The sequence below is a fragment of the Venustampulla echinocandica genome (genome assembly GCF_003357145.1).
Source record: "Venustampulla echinocandica strain BP 5553 chromosome Unknown scaffold_0, whole genome shotgun sequence".
Lineage (NCBI taxonomy): Eukaryota > Fungi > Ascomycota > Leotiomycetes > Helotiales > Pleuroascaceae > Venustampulla > Venustampulla echinocandica.
The window spans coordinates 3,841,575-3,856,798 of NW_022474205.1; the positions used below are offsets into that span (position 1 = coordinate 3,841,575).

The window sequence follows — 15,224 nt, forward strand, 5'->3', positions numbered from 1 at the left end:
CATAACCCCACCTCAAAGCCACCCTCTACTACGCGTTTCTCAAATTCCGTGTCCGCATCTGCTAACTCTCTTCACTCTGACCTCAATTTCTTTATATGCTTGCTCTATTGAATACTCCTTTATTTTCTAGGGATCACTGCGGTGTAGGCTGCCAGATGTTCTTTTGGGACACGCGGCAGTGGTTCTGGCAGCATCTCTAATTGCAAAATTAATTCACGAGAAGTTACCCCTGCCGCTTTATATATTAAGAGAGGCTGACATAGAATTAAGAGATCATATACAAGCCGTGGAACATTATACAATTCGATATCTTGGAAATGCTGCTTCCCCAAGATATGCCATTCCAGCTGCCCAGCCGCTCAGGTACACCGTCCATAACTTTTTTGGCTGCATGAGCATTAACACTATGTTCCATACCATTCGGCGATGGAAAACGAGGAGATGAATAACGTCAACCAGAAGGAGACTTACCACCCAGAACCACAATGCGCGGTCGTGGTGCCACAGAAGCCACCCGAACTGCAGCACTGGTTGTTGAAGGTGCCACCAGCACATGTGAGCCCTCCCTTACTGGCGCCGCAAGTCCCGTCGTTCGAGGGGATATTTGTCGTGAGGCAGGCGCTCGAAGATGCTTTTTGGCTTTTGCAGGAGTTAGTCCAAGTCCTCATTGCATTACCTTCCCTGGACGAGAACAACATCAAGGTCGAGCAGAGTAAAGGTAGGGACGGGGTAGGATGGGATAGGGGAACCTCAGAATTCGAACTTACCAACCTACACCGCAGTGAGTCGCCGTGCTGCCACAATAACCTACGCTCGAGCAACAGCTCCCAAACCCAGATCCGACACACGTTTTCCCATTCCTCGATCCACACTCTCCATCTGTTGAGATGCTACCAGAGCCACTGGTGCACGTCCCGAAGGTCATCTGGCAGCCTGCACCGCAATGATCCGTTGACTTGCCGCAGAAGCCATTTGCTGAGCAACAGTCTCCGAAAGTCGACCCTCTGCATGTCTTACCGTTCTTGCCGCAGTTCCCATCAGTTGAGATGCTGCCACTGCTGTCGGTCGGGCACGTGCCAAACGCTGTCTGGCATCCTGCTCCGCAGTGGGTAGAAGTTGCACCACAGAAGCCACTGGACGAACAGCAATCTCCAAAGGTCGATCCTTTACAAGTCTTGCCATTCTTCCCGCACGCGCCATCTGTCGACACACCTCCGGCACCAGCATTACAAGTGCCGAAGGCTGCCTGACACCCGGCACCGCAGTGGGTAGAAGATGCGCCACAGAAGCCACTGGACGAACAGCAGTCCCCGAAGGTCGAGCCTTTGCAGGTCTTGCCGTTGGCTCCGCAGGAACCATCCGTCGAGACATTGTCCGCCGCAGTACAGGTCCCGAAGCCGGACTGGCAACCCGGCCCACAGTGAGTAGCTGAGCCACCGCAGAAGCTGCTCGATGAACAACAATCCCCAAACGTCGAACCCTTGCACGTCGTCTTCGACGTGCCCCCACAGTTGCCGTCGGTAGAGACACCTCCACTCCCACCGCCGTTGGTAGTGCAGTTGCCGAAGCCCGCCTAGCAACCGGTTCCACAGTGAGTGGGCGAGCCGCCGCAGAAGCCGCTCGAAGAGCAGCAATCGCCAAACGCGGACCCAAGACAGATCTTGCCGTTGGCGCCACAGGATCCGTCGGAGGAAACGTTGCTAGGCGCAGCGCAGGTGCCGAAGAGGCTCTGGCAACCGCCGTCCGATGCGCAATGGGCAGTCGTATCACCGCACCATCCGCCGGATGAGCAACAGGCGCCAAAGGTTGAGCCGGTGCAGTTGAACTGATTTGTGCCGCCGCAGGCCCCGTCAGGGGATGGGGAGCCGGGTCCGGGCGGTGGCGGGGGAGCCACATCACAGTTGCCGAAGCTGGGTTGACTGCCAGAGTACGGTAAGTTTATGAAAGATACAGAATGCATAAGAAAACACCAAAAGGAAAAGGGAAGAATAATGGGGTAACAAGAGTCTGTGTCGTGACTTACCAACCATCGCCGCAAAAGGCCTTGGATCGGCCGCAGACCCCATCCTTGGAGCAGCATGCACCACATGTGGGACTGCAGACGTAGCCATCTGCTCCTGCGCAGGTCCCGTCGACAGTGACCACGCCTGTCTGCCATGGCGGTAACGCTGGGCTCGTCGTGCTATGGGACGCCGCTAGCGCCGGCAACAGCCAGAGGAGAGCAAATGCCTTCATTGCCAGTGCTGACGGCAGGAGCGTGAGGCTTTTGAGAGAGGTATTTGTGAGTTAAGATGCAGCAGTTAACTTCTTGTGAAGAGGAGAAATGCGTTTATAGATATATACCTAGGTAGGTACTTACGGAGGCATTATTGTTGTCCCTCTTGTCCCATGTATTCAATTCCCAATAACCCACAACTTGGCATCACCGAAGTCCTGGCACAGATGCTGGGGACGGGCTCACTACATGTAATTTCCCCGTCGCGGAGCAAAATTCATCTGATCAACTGACCCTTCCGAGCATTCGACGCCGCAGATGAAGTTGCATCGGCTTATGTTCTGGTCAGGTAGGAATTCCATGCAGAGTATGAAGTATTGATCCTTTCGAAGAGAGCCGAGAGCTAACTACGGGCAACATGAAAACAACCTTGGTTAGCATGCCCGCACTTCCTGAGCGGGACTTAAGTGTTGACAAATAAACTATACGTTAATGAATAAGCTGATTAACTTCCGTGCGCTTAGGTAATCAAACTTGGGTGTTGAAAAGTTCTACAATTGAGGCTAATTGGCTAGTTCGTACATTTGCACTTGAAATAAACTATAAAGTAAGCTTATATTTAGCTCGTTTCTAAAAAATAAACTACAACGCAAAGCTTATACCTAGTAGTTCTTTGTAAGCAGTGCTGTAGTACTAAGCACTACGCAACATCTACACCTTGGCATACGGAGTAGTGAGTCTTTTAGGACGGTTACCGTGATAGCTCAAAGTGATATATTGATACAATCTCTCATTTTGTACAAGATATGTTGAGTTGTGGAGCTGAGTCCTATCAGTCCCGCGTGAGACTTGGCCATCAGCGAGCCGATTCCGGGGACTCCGCCTAGAAACGTGGTTTTCGATAGGCAATCATATTTCTAGCCAAAGAGAAAGACTCTAGTAAAACAAGAGTTCAAAAAACCCGGACTACCTATCTAGGTGCCCGCGGAGGTTGTTATTAAAGGGCAGGGGCCTTGCTGACGATGAGACTTTGCCACTTTAGAGAAGGACGAAGCTTCTAATATCAAGCGATATAGATGAATTGTTTGGCCGTCTAGGTGTCTAGGGCCCTGGGCCGTCTCAATTTGGATGCATCATGTCAAGGGAGATCAGCGTGTGGAATTGAGAATAAATTATTAATAAAATCATTGATGCGCCCAGTGGCCAAACCAAGGATTCAGTCGTGATATGACTTTGGCAAGGCACACAAGCTATTATGCGTTCACAGCCCACGACGAGTCTGGCTGTATGATCGGTCGTTGGTCTCTTCATTCTCTGTGTGCCGGCTCTGATCTATGCGGACGCTGGCTACTTTCGACTTATTGGCCGCTGGCTCAACCCACGTGACATCTCACACCCTAACTCGAACTCAAACGCGAACTCGAAGCGTCAAGATTCATCGACGAACAATAGTGAGTGCAGCTTCCAGCTCCAGCTTCAGCGCTCTCGTACTGTACTACAAATAAAGCTTCGAGTTCTGACATTGCCGTGTTCTCCCTCTGTAGCAGATCTAGCATGGCGCGACGCCATTGTTTTCAGTCCGGGCCACCAGAACCCGGCCAAGGCGCCGGCGGTGCCCATACCCAACATCGAGAACACAACCCTCACTTTCAACAACTCCGTCTCTGCATTTGACCCCCGAGACTTAAATCTACATTCTTTCCAGCGACGCGATGCGCTGCGTTGCGACGATGGGCCCTGTGTCGACAAGAGGTATGTACCCATGATAGAGTTTTCTCCAATCATCTACCTCCGCTTTTGGCCTTCCCCTTCCCCTTTACCTCCACCTTCACATCTCTGATGTTTCAAATAGTTGCTGTAGCAAAGAGGGAATTTGCGGCTACGGTCCGTCGTTCTGTGGCGATGGCAATTGCACCTCACTATGTAATGCTACCGCCATGTGCGGAGAATTTAGCGAAAACGCTGACATGCCGTGCGTCATGAATCTCTGCTGTTCAGCTATGGGCTGGTGCGGTGTAAGTAAATACTGTAGACACTGTAAACACTGCAGCTTTTCGATTCCTCCCTTCCAAGTTATACCATATATGCCATGAGGCTAATGATGTTATTCGTTTCGCCCACCTGCAGACCACAGATGTATACTGCCATAACGCTGATCTAGTCCGAGCCACTTTGCCGTGTTAGGCTGGGTACGGCTCATGTGCTACTTACCCATCGCCATCTTGTGCCAAAGGAGATAGAAGCTCCTCCGGACGCACTGTGGGATATTACCAGTCGTGGAACCTTCGCACGCGGAAATGCAACAAAGTTTCCCCTACGCAGCTTAACAGTATCGGCTACACTCACCTGTTCTACTCTTTCGCATTCATCGACCCGAACTCCTTTAAAAATTGTTCCCGCGCACTCGGACGACGATGCAATGATGAGAGAGTTTGTAGGTCTGTCCAAGGATGGCAAGCTACAGACTTGGATCGCTATTGGTGGATTCGACTTCAGTAACCCCGAAGCGGCAACGCATACCACGTGGTTAGTCTTGAAATCCTCTCTTCCAGGTTTCCTTCACCGGAAGTGCCTGCTAGGGTTATAGAAACATAATTTTGACATGTGTGGTGGTATAGGAGCGACATGGTTTTAACCAAGGCCAATCGTGCCGCCTTCATTAGTTCCGTTGAGGAATACATGCGGTATGGTTTTATCTTCTATTTTTCTGCAGGGAATTTGGATTCTGGATTCTGAATAAAATAAGGACTAACCTTTGTACGAAGCACCTACGGGTTCCAAGGAGTTGACCTTGATTGGGAATACCCCGGAGCCCCAGAGCGAGGCGGCCGAAAGCTAGCTGACACGAGAAACTTTACTCTGCTGCTGCGGGAAATGCGGGCAGTATACGGCACGCGGTACGGTATCAGCTTGACGCTGGCTCCGGACTACTGGTACTTGCGCTGGTTTGACGCAAAGGCCATGGAGTCGAGCGTTGACTTTTTCGGATTCATGGCTTACGGTAAGAATAAGAAAGAAAGAGGAATCACAGAGCAAAGCCCCAGATACAGACCCGAAGAAAGAGAAGAGTATATTTGCTTTTAACTACTTTTACTAATTACACACGGTATATGGCAGACCTCCACGGCTCCTGGGACTCGGATGTCCTGGCTCTCGGCAAGAAGGTGCGTGGCCAAACCGATATCCACGAGATCGGCAACAACACGATACCACTGTGGTTCGACGGTCTGGACCCGAAGAAGATCAACTTCGGCCTAGCTATGTACGGCCGCGGCTACACTCTGAGCGACCCCAGCTGCAACGAGCTTCTATGTCCCTTCTCAGGCCCTAGCAAGCCGGCGCCCTGCACCGACTTCGGCGGCGTCATGTCGCTCCACAAGATCCAGCAGGTGATCTAGGAGCGCAGCCTCAAGCCCCAATACCTACCCGAATCAATGATGAAGCAGATCACGTGGGATGACCAGTGGATAGGATACGACGATGATGAGACGTTTGCAGCGAAGAAGGAGTTTGCGGACGGCATGTGCTTCGGCGGCACCATGATTTGGAGCATCGACTTTCAGGTTGGTGGGTCTGGTTCAGACGAGTACGTTATCACGATTCTTATTTGTCTATTCATTCTATTCTTTCTATTCTTCTAAGACATTCATGTACCAAGTGGTTGTTAAGAATAACTTAAATTTTAAGATATTAATAAACTAAGCGTTTGTTACTAATGAATGGTTGTTAGACCTGATGGCGGTGGAGAGGTTGTATACCTCGCACCTGGCGTCTACACAGGAGGACCTGCCCAGTGCACAGCCCCTTGCCGCTTTGTGCTGCCTCCCAGGGCTCTCCCCTCCCCAACTACCATCTCGATCCCGCTGTATATAACATCCATTGAGCTCGCACCCGGCACTACCACGACCATCACCGTTACAGTGCCGGCCATCACGACAAGCTCGATCGAGTATTACAATGTCCCTATTACCTCGGGCCAGCCCACCACAGGTTACACTTTCACGCCTACCGCCAGTCTCAGCATCCAACCTGTCACCACAACTTTCACACTTTCGGGAGGTGCCACTCAGGTCCGGACTCTGGTACTTCCACCCTGGCCTGCCATCACGATAGGTCCATCCGGCGACTGGAACTCGACCGACTCGAACTCGACTAACCCAGGTAACGGCACAGGTACGGGCTGGCCATTTCACAACATACCACCGCTGGGACCTCCGCCGCCGAGCGTTACCATCCCCAGTAGAGAAAAGCCTGAGTGGACTCCACCAGTCGTTCCCGATCCTCCTGCGGCAACAATATGGCCAGCGTTGTTCGAGATTCGACCCGTGGAAACGGAAGTTCCAGAAGGGGGAGAAGATGACGATGGCGATGGGCCTAAGTCCAAGTCTACTTGCAAACTCTGGTTTTTCGGGGTAAGTCTACTTACGTACAGCCGGAATCAATGACAAGAACCTCGCGAGATTCCAGGTCGTGCATACCTTACTAACCCGCCATTACAGATCTGTATCAAATGGGCCGATTTTGACGTCAACATTGGTGGATGGGAGTGGAACATGCCAGTAGGCACTTGGGGACCGTACGTGAAATCCCGGAGCATTCATTTTATGTTGTTTGCAGACGTATGGGTATGGTCCAACACTAACACGGGGTTATTTCTCCTCTAGCGGCCCACCACCAGTCGGGAGTATCAAACTGCCCCCGGGCTTTACAATCAAGGGAGCTCTTCCTCCCTGGCCCAAGATCACGTAAGTTAAGTTGCGCACCCACTCGCAGACAGAGGGAAATAACGACAGTATCCCTAAAGACACAATTCAAGCGAGAAGAGAGCTAACAACACAATTCTTCTTCAGTGTGCTCCCCGGAGACAAGGTCAATGCTCCCATCAAGCCGGCAGACTGCACCCCCGCAGAGGCGTCGCTTTGTCTGACCACCAGCTCGTTCGGAACGACCGTCTCTGGCGGCGCCACCCGGACGACCGCCACGGAAGTCAAGTCCACCTGCGCGACCATCACCGGCTGCAATTTCCGAGATGCCGAGACCACCACGACTGTCGACGCCTGCTAACTTGCCCGCCGAACCGTCGATTTGGTAGCAGATGCCGAGATGCCAGTAATGACGGGAATTATAATGCCCGAAAAGAAAAAGCGAGCTGCAGCCGAGCCAGATTGGGCATCCGACAGCAATCCCCGAGACGTCTTCCTTATCCCTCAGGACCCGGAGAATAATAACGACCAGGCCAGGATTAGGCAGCTCCTTAAAAATCGTGATACCGCCCTCGCAGCGTGTAATATCCCCCGCGGATTCCAGGAGATCCGGGCAACCGGCCTGGGCTTCACGGCCTTTTACTACGTCAGTGGTCTGGGAGAACAAGCGAAGCGATTCTTTGCATCCAAGGCTGTCGGTGAGGTAAGTCGGTAATAAGTAACATAGTATTCTGGAATAGTTTTATCATGATTCACATGTACGTTATGTGCTCTAGTTCATCGGTTAACATGTTTGGTCTTACGTTAGGTCGTGATAGCCTATGAAATCGGGCAAAGGTCAACTACGAAGCGGGATGCCAGCGACAAAACGCCAGATAATGGCTTCTCCCTCTATCACAGGAAAAGGGAGGATGAGGAATGGTCTGAGTCCGGGTCTGAAAAAGACGGCAACAACAATATCAGATCCCCTTCCGATGAAACCGCCGCAGTCTTCAACGGCACAGATGCCCACCTGGACCGGCTTCTCAAAAGGGATATCGCAGCTGACTCAGATACGAATTGGCATCTTTCCCAGATTTCCACGCCAAGAGGGATTAATTTCAACGACGAAGACTCTCTGACTAAGCACTCACCAAACATAGCGGATCCAAGTCAAGGCAAGTTCTTCTGGTCGTTTGAAGATAGCCTTGGTAGAGGCCAGACGATATACATAGTAGAAGCCGGCTGGATGAGCGCCAGTAGCGTAAGTGTCTCCCTCCATTATGCCGCAAACATCAACAGAATGTTCTGACTTGAAGGAATGGTAGGAATACGCACACGTGAACCCTAGAGCGCTCCCATTCCAAACGTGGGGCCCCGCGTTCGCACCCAGCACGGCGAACGACGAGCACGGGTACTTGGTCGCGAACTATGCCGTTGGCAAAACGGTTGGCGTCGCGAAAAATGCCAATTTGGTCCATGTACCCGTAAAGGTGAAGACAACCCCAGTTGTGGGTACGGAGTCGATGATTGCTGCTTTTGTATCAATCGCCAATGACCTGGTTGGAAAAGCCAGAGATACAGCCGTGGTCAACATATCTGCGGGAATCAATCGAAGTAATCAATACGATCCTCTTATATTGGAACTTATGAGTGAGTCTTGTCGTTTTCTACCGTTTGTCCAACCCGCCTCCCTTCTACTAGAGCCTCGTACCTTCTTGATTTTTTCTTTTGAGGAGACGGGTCACTGACAGGTGCCCTTCCTCTACAGCTTTGCTTATGCGGAAGATGGAAGCCGATCTCGGGGTTGCGTTCGTTGCAGCCGCTGGAAACGCTCCTACAGTAGTGGACACCATTCCACAGCTGCTCTCGGGCGATATGGCCGGCATGTTAGTGGTCGGGGCCACGAAACCAGATGGACATGCGTGGGAGGACAGCTCGTTCGGCAGTATTGTCGATGCGTGGGCCCCTGGTTACCTGCTGCCACTTCCACAGGCAAACTTCCTCACCACAGATCCATTCAAGAAAGATGGTACTGCAGTGGGAACATCATTCGGTACGTTCTGCTTGACCTCCCCGTTCACTTCATACACTTCATCACAAGCCAGCTATTAACGTGCTTTCCTATGCAGCTGCCCCTCAGGTGGCCGGTCTTATTGCTTACCTGCGAGGGTTTTCGAACTACCCAGGGGACAAGTCGCCTGCCGCTATTAAGAATGTTATCGTTCATATAGAGCGACGTCTCAGCTACAGCCCCGAGGGAGAGAACTCGGACAGGCCAGCCCAGATGATTTACAACGGCCAGCTACGCCCGGGCTCCAACTGTGGCGAACCGGGTGCGAAGCGGAATCTATTCGGCCGGCAGGCCTGCCCACTGCCGGGCGGTGGTGGTGGTGGTGGTGGTGGTCCCGGAACCGGCCCGTCGCGGTTTGGCCCACCGGTCGTGTACAGACCTGGTCCGGCCGGTCCACTGTGTACCGAAATTTGTGGAAAGCTGTGTTCCGGCTACTACTGTAGCCCAACCCCCACCGGCACGCCTCCTGACTTCCTGCCTCCCGGCACGGAACCCACGCCCACCGCACCTCCTGGACAGGTTTGTCTCTCCTCAACTACAACAACGGTATGCAACGGCGGCCCACGTGGCGACGTCTGCCACGAAACCATGGCTTGTGCTAGTTTTGGCACTGGGCCTCCTATAACCACGCCCACGACCACGTCCACTTCGTCTGGTCTGCCCGGACTGCCTGATCTGCCTGACCTGCCTCCGGAAGAAGAACCACCATATAGCGGCGACGGCTGCGCCTCGTATAGCACTACGGTCCGATGCAACGGGAGCGGCGGCGGCCAGGCAGCTTGCCTGACCCAGGCACTCTGCGTGCCGACGCAGCCGTGTGTGCCGACCTTCGCCGCTTCGGGCACGCCAGTATGTACCGATTCAGAATACCCGTTGTGTATCCGTACCGTGGTGAGAACCCGATGCGCGCGTGTGATTGCTACCCCGTTGCTGGCGCGCGATGCCCTGCCCACTGCCACTCCAACAATCACCTCAGGTTTCCTCGCCATCCGCTCACCTTCGCCTTTGTCTTCACCTTCGCTCGAGGCCAAGCCAGACCCAGACTCAGACTCGGACTCAGACTCGAAAGTAATAGAGGAAGAAGAAGAAGAAAACGAAAAGAGGAACGATAAAGAAAAGAACCAAACCCTTTCGCAGCCGTGCGAGTTCCAGAGCCCGAACCCATCTGGCCCCGCCGCGCTGTTCCCCCGCCAGGAAGCCTGCGGCAGCGCGAACGGCGGGTGCGACTACCTCCTGTTCTGCGACCTGTGTGCCAAGCAAGAATTCGTTCCCTGTCTAGACAGCCATATCTCCGCATACACAGGCCCCTTTGAAGGAACAGATGTGGTAGCGACTGTGAAAGAGGACGGCGTTGAGGTGTGCAATGCTCAAATCCACTGCGGGATCTGGGACAACGATTGCAACGGCATCGCGGACTATGATTGCGGCGACAGCTACCGTATCACTTGGAGGTGGGATCAAGATGTATAGCCCGAAGTATGATGCTTGGTTCCCGATGTACCTTCAGTAGAGCGTCACCGACAAAGTTGTTTTCTGCTGTAAGTTCAAGTACTTCTCTTAAATTCCTGCCGTCTTGTTCTTTTCACCTTTGGAATGCGTACATGGTTCGCGTGGCTAATACATTATTGCTTCGCAACAGTTCAAGAACTTATACCTGGGATTCCGAGAAAAAGCCCCGCTCTTTGTATTCAGAATGATCTTGTGTGGAAAGATGGTCCTTGTGGGTCCTTGTTGCGGTATTGCAATGTAAAGTTCAAACTTATACTTCTTTTGGTAAACAGATAGATCTTAGTATTAAATCCTAAAAAATATAGTACTCTCATATTATATATATTTATAGGTCTATATAATAACTTTTTATATCAATAAAGTATAGTCTAGAGCGTAGTGTGGTGGTCCCCCCTATGTTTAGCGAGCCCTGGATTATGTAAGGCGTGTGTACGGACGGGCGCTTTTATACGACTATAGAGGTTGCGCGCTTCCTAAATCGTGGCTAAAGACCCACTAAACCAGAGATGCTTAGAAGGTCTTTCGGGCCACGATTATATCATTGAATACACTGGCCAACAGCATGGGAACAGCCATGAGCGTTCTGTTCTCTGATTCTGAATTCTTGGCAATACTGTCTAGAACCCGATCGTATATTGTGTACAAGTCGGGCGGAATCCTTTCCACCGCTTCATCAAGAGCCATTTCAGTCACATTTCTTAATGTAGTGCTGCATATCACTACCGACGATCGAGCTGGAAATCTCAAATATGTAGATAATTGAGACTTCCGTTGCGTCAAGACCATCATCGATGTTTTCCAAAATTTGGCTTGTAAACACCATTTAGATTTTGGTCTTACAATCGAAGCTACATAAATGGAGCCATTACGGGACTCAACGCCTACAACTATATTATTTGCATAAGGTGATAGCGCGTATAATAACTCCGTCGCATATCCATAATTGCAAGTGCTAAATTTGACTCCCAGATATACGCAGGCCGTCGCAACCCATTTCATATCCTCGCCTCAGAATGCACATCATCCAACCCATAGACAAGACCGCTCCACGACCCTCCAAAAAGCACAACATAATCAATTTGATTCGGTGGCGTCGAGGTAAGATCGCGGTCCCTCAATCTCAACTCAGGTCTCATGACCGCCGGAGACGTGACCCTCAACTGCAAGACTTTCTCCTGCTTCCATATCGTAACACGGCATCCATCTGGTCTACCGCCTCGGCGATTTTCAAGTCCGATAGCGCCCGGTCTTAATTTCGGCCGAGCACCGGATTGCTCTCTAGAGATGAGACATTTGGAGCATATGTAGCACTCTTCTGGCGTAAGGTCACTCGGGACTAGGCATTCTGAGTGTCGCCATGCATAACAATCAGAACAACACACTCCCTCCTTTCGATTGCGGTTGGCCTTTCTCCCACAACAAGGAATCGAAACATCGCGGTGATGGATGGCCATGCTCGGAAGTTGCGGAAGCGAGGAGTAATACCAGTTCTTAACTATGAAGGAGGCCTGGGCAAATGAAACCATATCATAAGGCGCCACGGCGTTGAGAACCATTCCAAGAACTTCCGTGGGAAGAGCTATGCTTGAAACTTCTCGTGCTGCAAGATTCCGTTCTCCTTCCTTGACGTAAGGAGATGTGAAAAAATACGTCAAGATGCGGAAACCAGCTGAGCATTCCGTTGCGGAGGAGTTGGTGAGCAGCGGGAATACTGTCGAACACCGTATCTTATCTGCCGAAAGTTGTACGAAAGCGATGTCGCTCAGCGATATCAATATGCAGTTCACTTCATTTCCTCTACCTTTTAAATGACCTACTGACTCTCTTGCTCGTGATACAGCGGTCGCTATCGACGATAGTGTCTCGAGATCCTCGCAAAGAACGACGAGAAACCCATGAAACCAGTAGACTTCTGCAGGATGACTGTCCCAGGCAGGATATGACTCAGCGCCTAGCGGCAGCTTTGCAATCTCCCATTCAGAGGATATTTCCAAGTCCCAAGCGGCAAAACGCAAGAACGCATTACAAAGTCTGCGGAAAAGGAGTGATGAAGGGTATTTCCAGGTTGTACTGTCGTCAGTAAAGAACCGCCACTGGTATACGAAATCCATGAACATGCGATATTGAAGTTCATTCGGGGAGCTCGGTTGTCCAATCTCAGTCTCCAAATGCTCATACTCTTTCTCTGCCTGCAGCGAACCTTGTCCGGCGGATATATCGAGAAGTGGATTGCTTCCATTCTGCAGCAAAGCCTCGATGCTCAGGTCTGAAGCCTCGTCGATTGCGTTGAAGCTGAGTCGCCTCATGCACAGGGGCAACCCCGGATCTTCGTCCGCTTCTTCGCGGTGCCAGAACGAAACAGCCAAGTATGCAAAATCTAGGTTAAGTGTATAAACATAATTGAGATGCTGCTGAAGCGGGAGCGGGAGCGGAAATGGGATTGGCCTCGCATTATGTGACGTCGTAATTCCATCACGAAAATCCTTGACCGTCAAATACGTTGATCGATCAACAGTAGAGCTAGTTCGTCCATGATTTCGGCCTCCGGCCCACCAGAGGTGAAATAAATTTAACAAAAAAATTAAAACAAAAAATAAAAAAACATACAACAGCAGGTATTCGCTGGTGGTCACCCACCCAACTACTAATCTGCCGATCTGAGGCTTGTGTATGGCAGAGCGGACGGGATGCCCATTTCTCCTCAGTCTATGGTCGTATGTGACAGTTATTTCCTTAAATTTGTTTATAAAACAGCGGATCGGTAGGTGGAATTATGCTCATTTTGTCGATTGAATTTGATACCACTTCCCTGAATTGAAACGAGAGTCAGGTTGTTAAAGGTAGAAATGCAAGTGAATATGAAGATAACTTATCCCTTCTACGTATATTCCAGAACCCTTGAGCGACTATGGCGGCAGAGTGACCCTTTTCGAGAGACCTACTGGCGCGAAGGTGTTTTATAAAGAATGTGGTGGCGCTGAGGTTGTAGCGAGTCGCCGCCAAGACTAGTACACACTCCGTATGTCCAACGCGTTATAGATACCTTGCTGCGAGAATCGCGCGGCTTCGCCCGAGCATATATTAATAATATTGTCATCTTCTCTATCGTATTATTGGGCGAATTTGATGTAAAACACCTTTCGCCAATATTAAGGCCTAACGGCTATTACCCAGATATAAGTCCTATTATTCGAATACCTGGCCTATCACAAAGTAAAGCTACTCCTAGATCTCTGACCGAAATTGAGGTATTCGAGTCGTATGAATATCTCAATTTCGGTCAGATATGTAGGCCTTGGCTACGGGGCATAAAGACCTAGAGGGTAGGCCCAAGGATAGGAGTGGCTGGCTGTTATCCCGCTTTAGATACCTGCGCCGCTAAGTTAGTCGGCGGAGCTAGGTCTCCAGGCTGTGACTACAGTATATAAGGGCCTGGTTCTAGGAATAATCTCAATTTGCGATCTGCTAGATATTTCGAATAATATAGAGTATAGTACTCGATACTATACGTCGACTATTAATATTATAGAAAATCAGTATATGAAGTTCGATATCGGAGTCGTATCTGGGTAATGGCCGATAGGCCTCATAATACTGGCGAGAAGAGTTTTGCATTAAATTCGCCCAGCAATGCGCCATACTTAGCATCCCTTCTGTGTTATCCTTATGTTAACCAATATACAATCCAGCCAAGATGGAAAATCAAAGCTACATCTCCATCCCGATCCTAGATGAGCTTGTTGCTTTCGTCGAAAACGGTTCCGTTTACGAAGATGCCGTGAAATCCATGGGATCCGGAATCCTGAACTACTACTTCCCAGCCATTAACGGCTACAGCGTCGGCCCTGAACAGAATCGTAATAACTTTTATCCCGACTCCATCATCTTCCGAATCCAGCGTCGTTGGGCAGGAGACAGAGGCCTTGTGGATCATACTCTTGCAGAAGCGACGAAGGCAGCCGATGCTCTGGAACCCTCTTTGGCACAGCTTACGACCGCCCTAGAGAATGCCATTACTGAACATGGTCGCTGCTGGGCCGTGCTTTTCCATGGCTGTGAAATTAGATTCTATGAGTATCACGACAACTTGCCACTGAAGCACCGCCTGGTTCAATGGGCAGAGGCTGGAGACCCAGCTGAAACGGTGTACCATGTCCGCAACAACTCGGGAACGATCGACCGGATGCTATGCCACATGGGTCAGACTGCTGAACCCCCTATACGACTCTGAATTTTGTCTAAGAAGGTATGCTCGCTTCCTTTCGCTGTCTTGTTTCATGCTTACACGAAGGCAAGCGTGTATTCTGGATTTGAAGATTTCTTGCATGGCCGTAGGGTGTGTGGGATAGCTGGGTGCATAACAGATAAGTCGGGGTTCTTTTAGGTAGATTTATAGAAGAAAATTATCATAGTTTATTTCTCTTATAGCTTGTGCCCTGGCGGGGAAATGAAGCATGTTTGGTGCTGAACATAATTTTTCCACTCTATTATGTCGGGCGGGCAACCCTCATTTGAACCATACGGTCTGGTGTTTGACTAGACTAATCGCAAAATATTCGAGTTTGGCGTTTTTATCCTAGGTAGGTGTATTCTGAGAAGCGTGAGGAAGGTTCTTTGAAGGTGCGCTGTGGTCGTAAAATCCGATGGCTTATAGAGAGGGGGTAAAGAGGACATATACATAAGGCACCTAGGTACCTGAGGTATATATAATAGGAGGTTATGACAGATCAAGTGAGGGCCTAAT

General features: G+C 50.6%; 6 protein-coding genes across 6 annotated transcripts; 4 read left to right on the forward strand and 2 right to left on the reverse strand.

The window, feature by feature from the left end:
- Nucleotides 1–485: 485 nt before the first annotated feature.
- BP5553_01202 (uncharacterized protein) lies at nucleotides 486–716 on the forward strand (the record flags this gene model as incomplete). The annotated part of the gene is made up of 1 exon (XM_032009825.1): nucleotides 486–716. One exon carries the CDS (start codon nucleotides 486–488, stop codon nucleotides 714–716), a length of 231 nt encoding a protein of 76 aa, XP_031873879.1.
- Nucleotides 717–921: 205 nt separating this feature from the next.
- On the reverse strand, nucleotides 922–2,111 carry BP5553_01203 (uncharacterized protein; the record flags this gene model as incomplete). The annotated part of the gene is made up of 2 exons (XM_032009826.1): nucleotides 922–1,919; nucleotides 2,024–2,111. 2 exons carry the CDS (start codon nucleotides 2,109–2,111, stop codon nucleotides 922–924), a joined length of 1,086 nt encoding a protein of 361 aa, XP_031873880.1.
- Nucleotides 2,112–3,549: 1,438 nt separating this feature from the next.
- BP5553_01204 (putative glycoside hydrolase family 18 protein) lies at nucleotides 3,550–7,279 on the forward strand (the record flags this gene model as incomplete). The annotated part of the gene is made up of 11 exons (XM_032009827.1): nucleotides 3,550–3,666; nucleotides 3,723–3,967; nucleotides 4,068–4,230; nucleotides 4,377–4,741; nucleotides 4,981–5,216; nucleotides 5,333–5,604; nucleotides 5,680–5,801; nucleotides 5,946–6,627; nucleotides 6,715–6,791; nucleotides 6,880–6,960; nucleotides 7,066–7,279. The coding sequence occupies 11 exons, from the start codon at nucleotides 3,550–3,552 to the stop codon at nucleotides 7,277–7,279; spliced, it is 2,574 nt and encodes an 857-aa protein (XP_031873881.1).
- A 63-nt stretch (nucleotides 7,280–7,342) lies between these two features.
- BP5553_01205 (uncharacterized protein) lies at nucleotides 7,343–10,441 on the forward strand (the record flags this gene model as incomplete). Its single annotated transcript, XM_032009828.1, has 5 exons — nucleotides 7,343–7,621; nucleotides 7,727–8,161; nucleotides 8,226–8,550; nucleotides 8,669–8,953; nucleotides 9,030–10,441. 5 exons carry the CDS (start codon nucleotides 7,343–7,345, stop codon nucleotides 10,439–10,441), a joined length of 2,736 nt encoding a protein of 911 aa, XP_031873882.1.
- A 1,034-nt stretch (nucleotides 10,442–11,475) lies between these two features.
- Nucleotides 11,476–12,786, reverse strand: BP5553_01206 (Uncharacterized protein; the record flags this gene model as incomplete). The annotated part of the gene is made up of 1 exon (XM_032009829.1): nucleotides 11,476–12,786. The coding sequence occupies one exon, from the start codon at nucleotides 12,784–12,786 to the stop codon at nucleotides 11,476–11,478; it is 1,311 nt and encodes a 436-aa protein (XP_031873883.1).
- Nucleotides 12,787–14,174: 1,388 nt separating this feature from the next.
- BP5553_01207 (Uncharacterized protein) lies at nucleotides 14,175–14,711 on the forward strand (the record flags this gene model as incomplete). Its single annotated transcript, XM_032009830.1, has 1 exon — nucleotides 14,175–14,711. The coding sequence occupies one exon, from the start codon at nucleotides 14,175–14,177 to the stop codon at nucleotides 14,709–14,711; it is 537 nt and encodes a 178-aa protein (XP_031873884.1).
- Between the last annotated feature and the right edge of the window lie 513 nt (nucleotides 14,712–15,224).